The sequence below is a fragment of the Colletotrichum siamense genome (genome assembly GCF_013390195.1).
Source record: "Colletotrichum siamense strain Cg363 chromosome Unknown KSG_Cg363_contig10, whole genome shotgun sequence".
NCBI lineage: Eukaryota > Fungi > Ascomycota > Sordariomycetes > Glomerellales > Glomerellaceae > Colletotrichum > Colletotrichum siamense.
Window position 1 is genome coordinate 2,715,135 of NW_023501023.1, and position 16,237 is coordinate 2,731,371.

The 16,237-nt window shown below is 51.2% G+C and overlaps 4 protein-coding genes across 4 annotated transcripts; 2 read left to right on the top strand and 2 right to left on the bottom strand.

Moving 5' to 3' along the window:
* Positions 1–1,707: 1,707 nt before the first annotated feature.
* Positions 1,708–5,942, top strand: ptr2-1 (putative peptide transporter ptr2; the record flags this gene model as incomplete). Its single annotated transcript, XM_036646461.1, has 9 exons — positions 1,708–1,857; positions 1,909–1,976; positions 2,221–2,348; positions 2,402–2,693; positions 2,752–2,850; positions 2,898–3,147; positions 3,202–3,358; positions 3,417–3,663; positions 5,825–5,942. 9 exons carry the CDS (start codon positions 1,708–1,710, stop codon positions 5,940–5,942), a joined length of 1,509 nt encoding a protein of 502 aa, XP_036488024.1.
* A 1,439-nt stretch (positions 5,943–7,381) lies between these two features.
* CGCS363_v014613 (Clavaminate synthase-like protein) lies at positions 7,382–8,932 on the bottom strand (the record flags this gene model as incomplete). The annotated part of the gene is made up of 6 exons (XM_036646462.1): positions 7,382–7,546; positions 7,622–7,869; positions 7,930–8,223; positions 8,313–8,377; positions 8,425–8,457; positions 8,514–8,932. The coding sequence occupies 6 exons, from the start codon at positions 8,930–8,932 to the stop codon at positions 7,382–7,384; spliced, it is 1,224 nt and encodes a 407-aa protein (XP_036488025.1).
* Positions 8,933–9,967: 1,035 nt separating this feature from the next.
* Positions 9,968–11,600, top strand: CGCS363_v014614 (UNC93-like protein; the record flags this gene model as incomplete). The annotated part of the gene is made up of 6 exons (XM_036646463.1): positions 9,968–10,014; positions 10,073–10,360; positions 10,423–10,535; positions 10,659–10,812; positions 10,884–11,367; positions 11,421–11,600. The coding sequence occupies 6 exons, from the start codon at positions 9,968–9,970 to the stop codon at positions 11,598–11,600; spliced, it is 1,266 nt and encodes a 421-aa protein (XP_036488029.1).
* Positions 11,601–11,760: 160 nt separating this feature from the next.
* CGCS363_v014615 (uncharacterized protein) lies at positions 11,761–12,754 on the bottom strand (the record flags this gene model as incomplete). The annotated part of the gene is made up of 2 exons (XM_036646464.1): positions 11,761–12,417; positions 12,503–12,754. The coding sequence occupies 2 exons, from the start codon at positions 12,752–12,754 to the stop codon at positions 11,761–11,763; spliced, it is 909 nt and encodes a 302-aa protein (XP_036488030.1).
* Positions 12,755–16,237: the final 3,483 nt, after the last annotated feature.

Consider the following 16,237-nt stretch of genomic DNA (forward strand, 5'->3'; position numbering starts at 1 on the left):
TTGATTGCCGCCATCTGTGAGTAGCCTCCCGTAGTGCTCCCCCTCATCCCGCTCAAGATCGAACTCGGCTGTTACGATATGAGCTGGCGGTAGATCGTTGAAGTTTGGCGCCAAGACGGGCGTTAAGATCCATTCATTCAAACATCTTTCTTGTTCATCTAGCTCAATGTGTTAATAAATGGTTTTGTTTCAGGGCTGGCTTTCATCCTACCATCATCGTCTCCAAGCCAATATTTCAAGAACCATTGTTCTCTCCCCAGTGGTCCCCAATGGAGATTGTGAAACTGTCGAGCACTTTCATATGGACAGTTAATTTCATTGAGCCCTTTGATCTTGCGGCTGCAATACCGCATGTCGGTCGCTGGAACAATCATGAGATGCAACTTGATTGGAATGTTTTCATCTCTTGCAAAATGGGCAAGAACAGCAGACATTTGACCACCGGCCGACAGCCCACCAAACGAGACGCTGGTCGGGTCGATGTTGAGAGCTTCACCGTTGCTGATAGTCTGGAGGATGGAGATGTTAGCCACGAGCTTGGATGTTCTTATTGATGGGCAAAGTCTTACCCATTTGACAGCATCCCAGCAATCGTGAATCGCGGTCGGAAATTTGTGTTCAGGTCCCATACGGTAGTCGACATCGATGATTTTTATGTTTGCTTTGTTACACATGTGTCGGCACCATGCAGTCTCGCTCTGTAGCCCACCAAGAACCCAACCGCCTGTAACGTCAACTACTGGTCCTCATATTTGCTCGGATTTCAAACGAGGTGCTCGCTTACCTCCGTGAAAGTTGAGATGCACGGGAAACGGACCAGGGCCTTCAGGCGAGTAGATACGAACGGTGATCTTGCCAAAAGGCCTGGTAACAGGGATCTTACGATCTTCAACATGGAATACTTCAGGTCCTACACTGTTGTTAATACGCATTCTGAGACAAAATCTGGCTTCTAACTTGGCTAACCAGCACATGTCGGATAAGTGAAGCTGTATTTCCCCGGGCTTTTCCGATACTCTTCAATACTGACTTCATCGGCTCTCACCATGGAGCCGCCATGATCATTCCAAAGCCGAACCCACTCTGGATCTATACCTGGGTAGTCTTGCGCCGAAATAGCAAGTCGTCCGGGGTATGCCTCAGCTTCCAGCTGTTCGCAGGCTGTTTTTGAAACCGTCATCTTCGATGTGTGTGCATGTAGTTGAATTCGATCAAACTGCGATATCGAGCCAAAGGTCTCATTTCATTCCGCAGTTAGTCTCATCATCTAAGCCGCAATCGCCGGGCCGGACGTTTCCATGACCAACGCATCGAATTCGGCGGCCGGCATTGTGTCTGATTGGCGGCGTTCAAATGGCCGATCTTGGTGGGCCAAGTGCGGATGAACCACCAAAAGATGACGGTGTTAGATCTGATTGGTGGCGTTCTCAACCGCTATCTTAGTGATAGGCCAGTGGACGCCGCCTATGAGAGTTGCGCAAAATCCCCAGCGTTATCTCCCGTATCAGACGTTCACGCGCCTGTCCGGGGGACCCCGCTTTACCCGCTGCGCCGGGTCGAGTCAGAGGATCAGTGATTTGAACAAAGGCCGGAGCCAAGCATTTTGTTCGTCATCTATATGACTATGAGATGTTCCAGCATTTAGCTTCCGAAGGGCATCGTTCGATTTTCGGCACATGAAAACTTCTTGATCGTGCTAGAGTGACGATGGGCGACACCAAAGACAACATCGCCGGCGCAGAAGAGGCCCAGGTACATCCAGATGCCCCGATCAAGTTGGCTGCGGAGCAATGGGCGGGCCTTAGGAGAGTTCCAGACAAACTCCCAACCGTCGCACTTCTGATCTTGGTTGTTGAGGTATGTCCATCATGAGACTCGTTCAATTCAGTTGAAGCTCGATTTTAACAGTCAGGAAAAAAGCTCGGAGAGCGCTTCACTTACTTTGGTCTGAGCGGGCCGATTCAGAATTACATCAAGTAAGTTCTAAGAGATTACCTCTGTTCCATATGCTAGAGCGACTACCTAGTTTGCCTTTGGGTTCACATGTACTCCGTATTGAGGTACCGTTGTCGTCGCCGCCGTTGTTGTTGTTATTGTTATCTCTACTACTGTCACGCTGAATGAAGTCGCCTAGTACGCAGAGAACTTACGCGGTCTCAACTCTAATGCTGTGTAACTTCGACTAGAGTTACTTCAAATTGCTAACTAGTTCCATCATAGCAACCCCTATGATCCAAGTTCTGATCTTCCGGGAGCTCTCGGGCGAGGCCAAGCTGTGGCCACTGCGTTGGGCAACTTCTTCAAATTCTGGGCATATGCATCGACAGTCATCGGCGCCGTTATAGCAGGTAAGTTGGTTAAAAACCTTCCACATAGCGCTGTGCTGACAAACCTTTATCAGACCAGTATCTTGGAAAGTTCAAGGCAATCCTTGCTGCTTGCTCTGTCTACACCATCGGTCTCATCGTTCTCGTTGCAACTTCTACACCGCAAGCGATCACCAGCGGGGCGGGTTTTGGTGGCCTCATCGCCGCAATGATCACCATCGGTCTTGGTACAGGTGGGATCAAAGCGAACGTCACGCCCATGTGCGCCGAACAATACCAGAACTCCCATCCTGTCGTGAAGACTCTGAAGTCTGGCGAAGAGGTTCTTGTGGATCCTGAGCTGACTGTACAACGCTTGTTCATGTGGTAAGATGATGCATAGGTAGTGAAACAACATCGCGGATACTAGCTAATGACTATTCAGGTTCTACTGGGTTGTCAACATTGGCGCTCTGTCACCTCTGATCACTGTCAACGTCGAGGCTCATCACTCTTTCTGGTTGGCGTACCTGATTCCACTGATGTGAGTTGCCCAACCTTTTAACCTGGCTTGGTGTCTAACCTGCCCAGTGCAATTCTCATATCCGCAGCCGTCTTCATCTCTGGCCAGAAGAAATATGTGAAGGTTCCACCCGAAGGATCTGCGATTGTGGATGCTTTCCGAGTAACCAGCATTGCTATCAAAGAGAAGGGCTTTGAGAATGCCACCCCCTCGGCGCTCAGAGATTCTGGTCACGAAAGCAAGTATGCGATTGCAAGAGAAGCCAAGTATACTGACGAATACGTCATGGACGTGATGAGGGGACTGAACAGTTGCAAGGTAGGAAGATCTCGATTATTTACAATGATGTGAAGCTGACGTTTTCATGTCTAGATGTTCTTGTTCTTCCCCCTTTACTTCATCTGTTGGATCCAGATTTGGAACAATCTGATTTCCCAGGCAGGCGAGATGGCTCTACATGGCACACCGAACGATTTACTGCAGAATCTGGACCCCATCGCCCTGTGCATCTTCATTCCATTTCTTGACAGTAAGCAGCCATCTACGCTAGACGCTTTAGGAAATGATCTAACCCGAGAACTCCATAGTCGTTGTGTATCCCCTCTTCCGGAAGTATCGCATCAACTTCGATCCGGTAACTCGAATTTTCGTCGGATTCCTTTTCGCATCTATCTCAATGGTTTATGCTAGTGTATTGCAGCACTACATATACAATTCACCCCCAAAAAGCATTCACGTCTGGATTCAGGCACCGGCGTACATCTTGGTGGCGTTTTCAGAGGCGTTCATCATCGTTACTGGGCTGGAGCTAGCATTCACCCACGCACCGAAAAAGTGAGTGCCCCTGAGTTGGCTCAGTGGTTCGATGACGCCAAGATAAAATCTAACGCTCAAATTTCCCTAGTCTTCGATCGGTTGTATCCGCCCTTTTTTGGCTGACAATTGGTGTCGCTGCGGCTATTTGCATCGCTCTCGCTCCCGTTTCTCAAGACCCTTACTTGGTTTGGATGTACGCTTCCCTGGGGATTGTGGGATTTTTGGCTGGCTGTGCATTCTATGCCTGTTTCTACCCTGGGAAGAATAAAGCAGTGCCTGGACAAGAGGTGATTATTGAGGGAAGGTCTCCTGATTCATGACAAATAATGGAGACCAAGCCATCAAAACGTTTCAATGGTGTGCAGAGACAATGATCATGTTAATTCGTTATGTCTCATCAATAATCAAATTTGGTATTTGTTGAGTTATAAATACTGACTTTGCCATGACACCTGAGCAATGCAACGACGAACAGCTCGTACCTAAGAGCTGTGTCTAAAAAGATGTCATTAATTACATGATTTTACAGTTATTGGAAGCTTTGTACACGGCTGCCAGACGGCTCTACAAAGGTTTCGCCGTTACTGCTCTCTCTTTTCAACTGAAGAGGCATGGGTAAATATCGCAGAGCCTCCAAGGCATCTGAGTCGATCATGGGTGGCGCGCCTTCGGCCGGCGGAGGCCATGAAAGGAGTGTGGGAGAGAAGACACCGCTGCTGGCAATGCTTCCTACTTCTGAAAGAGAGCTCTCGGAACTGGCGATACTTTTTCTGTGGTTGAACTCCGGGTCGCCATTTTCGGATTGGTTTCCACGTATCCAGTTTAGCCAGTCCAGGATCGGCGTGTGTAGACCCTCTGGCATCGGGCTGTCTGGTGTACTGGCGGCTAGGAAGCCGTTCTTTGTTGACACAGGAGTTTGGTTCATTGTCCTCCTGGCGATGACATCTCTCCTTCCGTGCCAGAGCATAGAAGACATAGTGCTGCGAGATGCTCTAGACTGTGCACGAGACTGTGCATGTGAAGGAGTCTTCGATGTTCGCCAAGCAGACCAGACACTTGGGGCGGAGGAGCCGGAGCGAGATGACCGGGTTGGCCATCTGAAGATACGAATAGGGGAAGGTTCTGGAATTGGCGGTGGAGCTGGGAATGAGAACCCATGGGATTGTGCATATTGTTGAGCTTGAGCGTAAGTGAATGGCGTTCCCGAGTAGGGGTTGGTTCGTTCGGACACTGAGGATAGGCCTTGCAGTGTAAGTTGGGGTGGAGCTGCGGATGATCTTTGAGGTTTGGGATGCTCGACTGTCAGTTGGTCAATGCCGCTGACTGCGCGACTATCGGTCATGACTTCAGTCATCGGGACGACGCTTGTATCGATGGTATCTCGATATCGAGGTTCGGGGCCGTATTCGTTGGAGGGGCTTTCGGGAGGCAGAGCGGCGTGGTGATGTTCGTTTGCCCTTCTTCTTCGACGGTAGCACCAGTAAAGCAGCAGGGAAATTCCCATCAAGACAACGATACCCACTGTGAATGAGATTAGCATTTAGAGGGATGGGGTTGTGTAGTTGACGTTATCACTTACATACGACACCTGTCGCTACCAAAGGAGTCTGACTGGGAGTTCCACCACTGGATTGGGTATCGAGATTTGGTGAGATTGGTGTCTGACTCGAAGCCGGCCCTCCAGAGCTCGTTGCATCTGCACCGCTGAGACCAGAGACTCTTGTAGTCGGGGATATCGAAGAGGATGCTGCGACATGGGAGGACGCAGTAACACCGGGGGTTGTGGGAGCTGCTGCCGCTGCCGCTGCGTTGGCAACGGATGTTGTTCCGCCACCAGCCGCTGCAGCTGCAGCACTACTACTTGTTGAAGGACTGGGTGCAGCAGCCGCTGGAGACGATTGTTGAGGTTGAGCTGCTGCTGCTGCCTTTGTTGTCGCCGGAGCTTGGGCAGCTGGTGTTGTCACAGGCTGCTGCTGTTGTTGTTCTTGTTTTGTTGATGATACGGGAGCCGCCGCCGCAGGCTGTTGTGTCGTTGCAGGTGCTGCTACTGCTGCTTGCGTTGTTGGCTGCGCGGCTGCAGCTTGTGTTGTTGCTGCCGCAGCTGGAGTCCCCTCTGCCTTCAAACTTTCCTGTGTTGTCGCCGCCGGCGGTGACAACACCTGACTGATTATGTTACCAGGAGCGTTGAGAAGATCCCCGATGAGGCCTCGACGATAGAGTTTGTGCGAGACCTCATGCCATCTCCCGTGGATGCCCTCACCGACCATCGTTCATTATATCCTGGTGCTGCCGTGTGATTGTCGTGTGTGTATCGAGATTTTTGTTGCTGTTGTTTTCTGTTCCAAAAGGTTTCGATGGAACGCCCGCTTGGAACACCGTCATGCAGCGAAACAATTGCAAACCGAAAAGACCGTCAACTGCGAGCGAAGTAATCCCGACCGTGCGAACGAATGACTGGAGGTGAGAAGACACAAACAATCAAGGATCAAAGTTCCCTCTCCCAAGCCAGCGGCATGGATTGCGAGAGAGAGGGTATTAGAGAGAGCCACCCCCTTCATCCAATGGAGCGATTCCAAGGTCAATGCGGATATTGGGATGCACTAGCTGTGATGAAGAGGTCCGAGCCTTGTCGTTCAGTTGCCTCCTCTAGGCTCAAATCGGGCGGTCCACTGTCATAGCTGCGGGCTCTTAACCCGTCATCCAGGAACTCAAGGGAGTATCGCCGGTTCTCTTCGCCGCGGCTGGCGGATAGACGGGCTCTGTTAGCGCCATCTGCTACGAGACATGGCGCCTCTAATGATACAGTTAGCGGTTACATCGGAAGCGTGGCGTTTGTTGTTGGTCTAGGAGAGGGCCGCTAAGCGACGCCATCGTCAAAGCGACTGTGGTGCCTAACCACCATGGATTCGACAAAAGGTCTCCAATTTGAAAAGGACTCTTGGATATCCACTGCCTCAGTCGAAAGAGTCGAAAGGGGGAGATTGTGTCTTAAACTGAACAACAGGAAAAGTAATGGCTTGATCGAAAGATGGCACTGCCATACGCCGCTGAAGAAGACGCGATGTAGCCGATCTGGCAATGATCTTCCCCTTTTGTCAACAATTAAGCCTTATGCATAAGACAATAGACTGCATTTGACGGAACATGCATGCGAGGTTATCTGCAATTCATCCCGCACCACGCACCACTCGGAGGCCCCTGACGCACGGATACATCACCAGCTTCATCTGATCCGCGCTTGAACATCGTCTCTCCCTTCACCCCCGAAATGATCCACTTGGGCCCTGGCCTGTTTCCACTGTCCGAGTAAGACTTCGCGTACTTGTCGCGGTGACACAATTTCAACTACGACCTGACAGTGTCCTGACAAACTGTCATGGGCGGTAGGCGTGGCGCGCGGTGGCTATGGGGCTAGGATCGTATTCTGCCCCTAGAACTTGATGAGGGTTCTCCGTGGCGGATTATCATTCCTCGTAAAGAACGTATTGCCTTCGTCTGTCTTGCGGCTTGATCGTCTTGGGCTCCGATAACCGAAGAACGTAGATCTCAAGGATGATAATTGATAAGATAGGCAAGCTTAGGGTACATCACTGAAGTCAGTAAGACTATATGCTCACCGGAGCACAGGGGTAGGTAGATCGAGTCAAAGATCTCTAAGCCTGAGGGATGATATTCATTGAGATATCCAGTCGGGAATGATTCCTGGCCAATGACGATGAGGGCTGACCGTGGATCCCTATCCGACAGTCTCGCCCGAGTCCGTCCTAGGGACTCTCGGACTTCCCTTCAGCAACTCTAAGCCTTCTGGAAAATCTCTGATCCTCCCGTCATCGTCCCAGAGCGCAGCCAGGACTTGGCGCTCCCCCTCCCAAGGCTTCCTCGAATGCATGACCGCGTAATTCTGGGGACGCCTTTCGTGTCAGCCACCACACACGATGTCACTCGCACGGGGATTTTCCAGAGGTCAAGTACTCACGTCCAGCAAAACCAAGTCTCCTTGCTCCCACTCAACATCTACGGCACCCTCTTCCGCGAGTTTCAGCAGCAAGTCCAAGTCCTCGACGTCAATCGGCGTGCCGTCACCGAATGTCGGCGGCGGATGATAGGACCCGTCATCGCCGCGGAACGGTGGCCTCGTCGCACCATGATGTCTACTCCGCCCCCAGGCGGAAGTGACATTCCCGAAGAATACCGTAGACTCAGTTGGGTTATGGATGCGAATGGCTTCATTGTGGTGTCAGCTCTGGCCAAATTCCATGGCGAATGATGGGGATGAACACCAACCAGGGACGATATGTGTCACGCTAAGGCTCCCATCATCATGCCATTCAAAGCGGTCACTGTGACGGCGAACCTCAGCCTCGATCTTCCTCCGGGCCGTTTCTTCGTCGTCTCCGTCGGCGACCTCTTGTCCGTATGCGCCCCGAACGCTCGTTCCAGTGTTGGAAACAAGCGGGTTTACCGTATAGCGGTACACGTACTTGACGCCCTTGTTGAGAAGGTCCGAGAGAAACTTTGGTGATTGGCGTTGAAGTTCATGGGCAATGTAGATTGCTGATGTGATGGGAGTTGCGCCGCCTGTTTCTATTTAGCACGCACATCGTAAACTTGTTTCAACAATCAAGCCATTCATGGCGATATCACAAAGTTAAACTATGATCACTCACCAGACTCAGGGATCTGAAGGGCACTAAACGTAAGCCAAGCTGGGTTGATCGTCGACCAACCGTATCTGCCCTGATCAGCACACTATGATAACAAGGGTTCCACTATGCTTACTCGCTATGCGGCCAAATCGGGAGCTCGGGTGGCCTACGGACTATCAGCTCGTGCTATGTGGTCGGACTGTTGAGCATCGCGGAGCCTACCCCTCGTTTGCCGTTTTAACATTTGGTGCTAAGACAGTCCTCAAAGGAGGTCTTCCAACCTCAACATGAGGGCGAAATCCAAATGCGTATGCCACTTTGCTGTAGTCGTCAGGCGTTTTGATGGGCAATCCGCGGATCAACACTGCACCACCATGCTGCCCGATCAGCTTAACCAAGTCACCTGACCGGGTGAATCTTTGAACGGCTTCGATGCTCTCGGTCAAAGTCAATGTTTTGGTTGGTTTGAGACCCAGAGGGAAAGAAGAAGACCAGGGAAGGCCGAATTTGACGGTGTCTTGCTGACCGGGCACTTTGAATGCTTCAAAGAGGGGCAGACCTTTGTCAATGTCCCCCCAGTTTTCCAGTGCCGATGATGGTAAACCGCTCTGGGGCGCTACTGCGGATTCAACATCTGCCATTTTTGTTTCGATTGTTCTCGAAAGTTTGTGTTGGAAGTTGTGAAGGCTGTCTGATACTTGAAATGATGATTGGCGTTGCTTGAGGCATTACACGCGCTCTTGTTGCTCTTATTCTTCCAAGACATTCGCGATTACTGATGACTAAAATCACTGATAAGAGCCTGCTAGGCTCTGAATCCTTCAGGTCTCGGGGTGCCTTGGCCTCGCTTGTGTGAATTGCGTGATCGCCCATCTTGATGGTGCATGCTACGCCAGGTAGACGCATTGTCGGGAAAAGCCCGACGTAAATACAGCATGAGTAGCATCGATATGTAAGGCAGGATATTGTTTTGCGATGGATAAAGGATCTTGAATGTGTTTTGGCAGGCTTCGACGAAAAGAGTAGTGCAGCCAGTTCTTTTACGTTTTTATTGTGTTGTTTATTTCATCAATATCGTTCCAAAAAGATTTTAACCTGCCAGGGACCTAATATACGAATAAATTTCACAAACATTTCTCAATGGCCGCTCAGCAGCTTTTATTGGCATTTTTTACGCGCATAGGAAGCGGAAAAAAACATCCATGGAGCTTCGCAATTGCATGTCGGCATGTCGTGATCGTGAGAACATCCAACCAGCCGCCTACGTTATGTGGGGACGCTCTTTGACGACCTCTAACCACACTAATAATTGCCGACCTGGTCAATGAAGGATAGCCTGCGGCTTCGGCAAGTCTCCGATATCACGCAATATTGGATTTCAAAATCCTTCCGCTATCATAGGTCATGGAATCGAAGGCTCAATCTTGTGCTTCTTAGCTTAAGTACGTCGCAGCTGCCAAAACTCCTCCAAGCGGAGAAATGTGCATAGTAACGTTGACGAATCAGTTACTGAGAATATGACTTCAGCCAGCAATTCCCACGGTCCGGGTACCTTTCCGGCTAATGCTGTGACTGGAGCAGCATCTTCACTAAGGTACCATTGGTATCGTGGAGTCTTCTTTCAGGCCACTGTCGTCGGCATTGCCGCATTCACGGCCCCTGGACTATGGAATGCTATGAATTCTGTTGGTGCCGGCGGCCAACAATCGCCGTACTTAGTTATGTAAGTTGACATGCACCTCACAGCAGCATATGGATATCCAGATCTAACCCAGAAGCAGGGCTGGAAACGCTGTACTATTCTCTCTGATGACAATAACCTGTCTCACGGGAAGTATCATTGCGAACCGCTTCGGGTTGAAGGCAACCTTTGCTTTCGGAACTATGGGCTATGCGGTGTACTCCGCTGCTCTTTACACCAACAACCGTTATGGAACTGAGTGGTTTATTTACGTTGGTTCCGCTGCTTGTGGTATCACAGCTGGCTTATTTTGGGCGGCGGAAGGCGCTATCATGCTCAGCTATCCGGAACCAGAAAACCGAGGCAAATATCTTGCGTACTGGTTATGGTGAGTACCATCGCAAGTTGCTGGCGTCGCGGGATTCATCAAAAATGCTTAATCATACGTAGCTACAGGAACAGTGGCAGCATCCTAGGCGGTGTTATTAACCTCGCCTTCAACTACCAAGGCAAGAGAACAGGGAAGCTGGATTGGCGAACGTATATCGTGTTCGTAGTCTTGCGTAAGTATTGGCCCGAGCTTCGGCCCCCATTGACGTGATTCCGCATCCCAACTCAATCCCTTTCTCGTGATTTAAACTCCGCCGGGTACAATATGAGACGGGGCTGACTCAACCTTGGTCTAGAATGTCTCGGGCCCCTTGTTGCCCTGCTCCTCTCCCCACCCGATAAAGTCGTCCGACGGAACGGCACCCGGGTCCAGATCGTTGAGCGTATTTCTGACTCGGCTGAACTCAAAGAGCTGGGACGTCTCATGCTACGAAAGGAGTTCCTCCTGGTGTAAGTCTGACAGCCTCGATGCTCATGCAAGGGACGCTTCACAGTGCAACTAATACTTCCTTGTGTGACAGCACGCCATTCTTCATCTACGTCAACTGGTTGCTACCTTACAGCAGCTCCTACCTGTCACTCTACTTCACCATCCGCGCCCGAGCACTGGCATCCCTCGTATCTGCGCTTGCCCAGATCGCCGGTACCGCTGCGCTGGGAAGCTTCTTGGACTGGAAGCGTCTCTCGCTGACCACGCGCGCACGGGTTTCGTATGCGTTTCTGATGGCGCTTATCGGTGGTTGCTGGATTTGGGGCACTGTCGTCCAGGCCGATTACGCCAAGCACAAGCCCTCCCTCGACTGGGATGATGCAGAGTTCGGTCGGGGATGGGCGCTGTACATCATGTGGCAGGTCAACTTTGCACTGACTTACAACTTCGGATACTGGCTGGTCGGATGGATGTCGCGTCATCCTAGCGACATCGTCAGATACACGAGTGCTGCAAGAGCTCTCGAAAGCGCAGGCCAGTGCATCAGCTCCGGCATCAGCTCGACGAGTGCGCCTGTGAGTGCCTTTGACTTGCCTTTTGAACTCGTGAGAACTGACATTATTCGCAGCTGACAGCAGCTTTGGGTGTCAACTTTGCTCTCTGGGGTATTGCTGTTATGCCAGCCTATCTCGTTGTTCGACAAGTTGGGGTTCGACACGTTGGCGCGCATTCGACACAGGAGAGGCCATCAGAGGCAGTTCATTCACATAAAGGGCAGCAGGATCATGATGGTAGCGACGAAATCTAGTAATTCATCTAACTCAATAAAACCTCGCGGTCCATCTTTTAAAAACTTTCTCTTTATTCAGAAGCGAATATCTAGGCCATCGTAAAGTCAACTCCACAATGCCCCCAATTTTAATAAAGAGAAATATCTCTCATTCCAAACTCCATCTCTTTTTGGTTATTTAAGGAGACAGGGAGATGCAGCCGGTAGAGCTGTCCTCCTGGAAGATGCCGCCGTAGATGATGCCCTCGTTGATGTTGGCGGGCTGGTCACCGCTCTTGGTGATGTCGCTGCCACCGTTGACGGGCTTCTTGAGCATACCGAAGTGGAACTGACCCTGGCCGGCAATGTTGTTGGTGACAGCAGTGCCCTGGGACTTCAGAGCGGAGTTGCCCTGGGAGTAGAAGACCTCAGTGGTGTTCTTGGTGAAGTCGAGCTTGACGGCGAAGTTGTGGAAGACACCCTCGGTGAACTTGGTCTTGAAGAGCTCGGGGACGGGGCTGGAGTTGACGTTGCCGAAGAGCTGGAGGGTGTCGGGGTCGGCGGTGTTCTGGCCGAGGATGGTACCGGTCTTGAGGACGACCTGGTTGGTGCTGAAGTCGGCGCTCTCGAGGAAGACAAGCTGGTACTCGTGGGACAGGTTCAGGGGGCGCTGGGCATCCTTCATCAAGCTGAAGTGGAGGGTCTTGACGCCCTGGGTGGAAGCATCCTTTCCGTCGTTGCTGAGGGGCAGCATCTCAGCGCGGCGGAAGCCGACCTGAACGTTGGTCTCGCTGGGAGCGAAGATGGACTTGTCGTTGATGGTAACCTCGAACGGCTTGGTGGAGTTGACGTCGAACTGGGAGAGCATCGGTGTTAGTCTCGCGCATGTTCGGAGTACGGGCCGGGGAGAGGCCAGGCTCGGCTCGGGGTGGGTCACTTACCAGGGAAGAGGCACCCTGGGGGAGCTGGATGAGCTCGCTGAACTTCAGGCCCTTGCCAAAGACGTTGGCAGTGTTGAAAGGGCTGGTCTTTCCATCGAAGTCGGCGGCGGTGAAAGCCTTGGGGATGCGGCCGTCGAATTGGAGAGTGCACTGGGCCTTGGAACCGGGGGCGGTGGCGCCAGTGTTGTTCTTGGTGGCGCAGTCGGCCGCGACCGAGGCGATGAGCGAGAGAATGAGAGTAGAAACGAACATTTTGTTGATCCTAGACCGGCTACGAGCGGATTTGTTAAAAAGAGTGTGGTTGGTTGGAAAAGAGGCGTCAGATGAGACGAACAAAAAAGAATGAAAGAAACGTAAAAGATGATCTACAGAGGCTAGAGTCCAGGCACGAACGGATCAGACGAGGGCGGTCATTGACATTTTGTACTGGCATCGTCTGATCTGATCTGAGCCTTGTCTTGCGAAAATGGAACCGCTGCAACTCCATTTCACCCCAGTCTCCAGGTCCGCGGGGTCCTCGCCCAGCGCGCGACCGTCCGCTGAGCCCCTTACTCTCCAGAAGCTTTCTGCTGCCGTCTGGGATTGAATGGGGTTCGCCGGATTTTCGTGTCATGCACCCTTGGCATCTGTAACTCGGCGCGCCTCGTCACCGCTGAACCGTGCTGTTGGGTACCGGCGAAGTTGGCTGTTCTCCTGATGAGAGGCAGGGTTACACCCTGGCAAAATCCAAAGAAACTTTCCGCTGATTCAGTTTCGGAACCAGTGCCCCATTCGGGGGTAGCACGCACGGAGCCGCATGTGGCCGGGTCTCGTCATCAACACCACCGCAAAGACGAAGTCGTGAGTCGTGGCAGATTATCTCATCCATAGAAAGTCGAATTCTTACTCCGGAGTGCCCGGTAACAACTGGAGTCTGCTTCCCTGCACCACGTGGAAGGCTGGTGAGAGATTCAATATCGAGCGGCCCCTGATATTAAGGGGAGATGATACCAAGACCTACCTTCGAGCCCAGATTCGCTCAGAGATCCATGGAAAAGCATCATCGCTGCTCCATAGATCACTGCTTGCGCAATCTGGCGATGGCTTCACAATAAAATTGATGAACGCGAGTTCCGTGTGGTGGAAAGTTGCCATCCAGGGGTGTTGACAATTTGGAACTTATGGCGATGTTTCCGTCGGAACCCCTTGATGACGGGCGTTGCCGAAACCTCACTCTCGGTTTCGGTTGACAACTCCGAGACAGAAGAACTCCTAACTTGGCTGATGGGCTTGACACGTAGATCATGGCACGGAGCAGTTTATTGACTTCGGATTGTCTACCTGCTTTGAAAGAGAAAAGATGAATGCAGTGGTCGAAACATTACGTCGCCGGGTTCCCTCCCTTGCTTTTCTTTTCCAGGAAAAAGAAAAATGGCCGATTCAAGTCGGCGCATGCCGACCGAGTGGGCGGCCGGCTGGTTTGCGTGTCTAGTGTTTCCAATAACTGCCCCCAAATATCGCATTCTGAACTCTATTCCCGCCAAGCCGGTTTGAGACGCCCTAATGCAGGACGCGATATCACCTTTCTGGCGAGACGTCAACCCAAAAGGGTTCTAGAACGGAGGCACTAGCCCATAAGGCGCTGCGAGAGCTCGGGAATCGGGTTGCCAAATCCATTTCGATGGGAAACAGATAAAGATATCCTCAGCCCGCAACCCAGGTTTGGAATGCGGCGCAATTTGAGACCTCGCACTTCACATGAGACGACCTTGCAAGCTGCGGTTGATGAAGTGGACTTGGCAGGGAGCAAAAATCCGCTTAGTCAACTGATCCATGTCCATTGCCTCCGCCGTCCAATATTCTACCGGCGGGATAACTCATCTAGAAATCGAACTGCTCAAAGAGAGTTTTCGGACTTGAACCGATCCAATGTGTTGCGTGATCTTCAATGAAACTTACATCTCCGCGACTCCTCCAGGTCTTGGCAAAGACACACGATCGGGAAAGCTGCCTACTTGAGAATATTGACCATATTACGAGCTACTCGCATTGGCGGCAAGTCCTCGAGACCATTCATCCTGTCATCCTGAAGAAAGCGTTTTTGTGTACTTACATCCCTCGCCGACATCCCTCGCCGAAAACATTTCCGATCAGTTCGGGCGGACAAATTTGCAATTTGTCCGTGTTCCCACTTTCCGTTTCTTCATGTCCCGGCTCAATGTTGGGGGATTGCGGTTGATTGTGGGGACTTATGGATTCGCTCCCCTGCAATTTACCGCGAAATATGATCGTCGGAACTGTCAATTCGAGAAATGTTTCGATGGTTGATTCGCCCTTGTTGCCGCCACTGTGAGGAAAAAGGCCCAAATGGTGCGTCGGAAGTTTGAACAGCCATCTTTTTGACGACAAAACCACTTCAGCTCATTATCTGAATAGCAAAAGCCAACTGCACTTTATTGAGCGCGACCTGGTGATTTTCAGGATATGATCTAGTTCCTGCTCCAAGATTGACGTGTGGCAGTCCTCGCGACACAGTTGGACCCAAGGTTTCGCTATCCTGTCAGTCTGAGACCGACGCATGATGAGATCCCCGAACCAACGTTGTACGTGGCCACTTCTTGGCCATCGACGAATCTCAGGAGATCAGCATTCAGGGCCACCCACTCACCGGATGCCGATGCGGTCCCTCCTAAACATACGAGCCACGTACGCGGTGCTTCCGGCATCGCGTCTCTCAGAACAAATATGATACTAGCAATTTTTGTGCTCGGTATGTGTGGAACATCTAGTTGCGTGTAATGACATCTGCTAGGACCATTGCTCAACCGTCTGGACGTCGCCCGCATATCCCTCATACTCTGAGCATACGAGGCAAGAAAGGCTGTTTTGAAAGACGTATGAACACTGCTGTGAAGAACATCTATCTGGCAGTCGATTCTCGGAGAATGAGAAGCCTAGCCTTTCAGAACAGCACTTCGAGAGCGAATTGTTATATCCAGCCGTGAAGTACCAGGACATCCCGAAGTCATACCTATGGAATAGCGATTAAGGTGAAGTGAGCGTGGCGCAAGTCTCGTTGAAGTCGCGTGACATCCAAGACCAGCCACTCAACCGCCATCGTGGGCATTTCAACATACTTGAGCCATCTGGTAGTAGCAAGACAGACAACTTTCACAAAACATCCTGTGACTAACTGCGGTAGCATATCATCAATCTACCTATACTGAAAGATTACGCCGTCTATCCACATCCTTCGATGCAACATCAACTATGTTCTGTATCTAAAAGGTTAAAAGATGTGTTGGTGTATTTCACAAAATAATTTCAGAGACCTAGAAATATCGTTCGCATCCGTCAAAGTCCCGGGATCGATTCTCTTAGTTGACCATTCGAATCTTCGATCACCATGTCGGCTTGCTGCTTTCTGCCATGCTCCAATCACTGTCTCTGACAGATTCTCAAGTGGCCAAGTAACAGCCACCGTAAGTTTGACTTGGCTTTTCTCAACCTCGTAGCTGAAGAAGAAACCATCGACTTGATCGCGACGCCATACTTCCATGATACTAAGACACGGCATATATGTAGCTGCTTGACTCGCGGCTATAAGTAGGCGATTGAGCTCTGTTCGTTCGGCAGTACAAGTAAGAGCGAGACGCTCCAGCAATACTGTCTCTGGGCTCGATGAGACCGTAGAGGTGAAGTGTTGGAAGAAGTCTCCTGCCTCGAAAGCTTGCGAAATGTACATTTCTTTGAGGG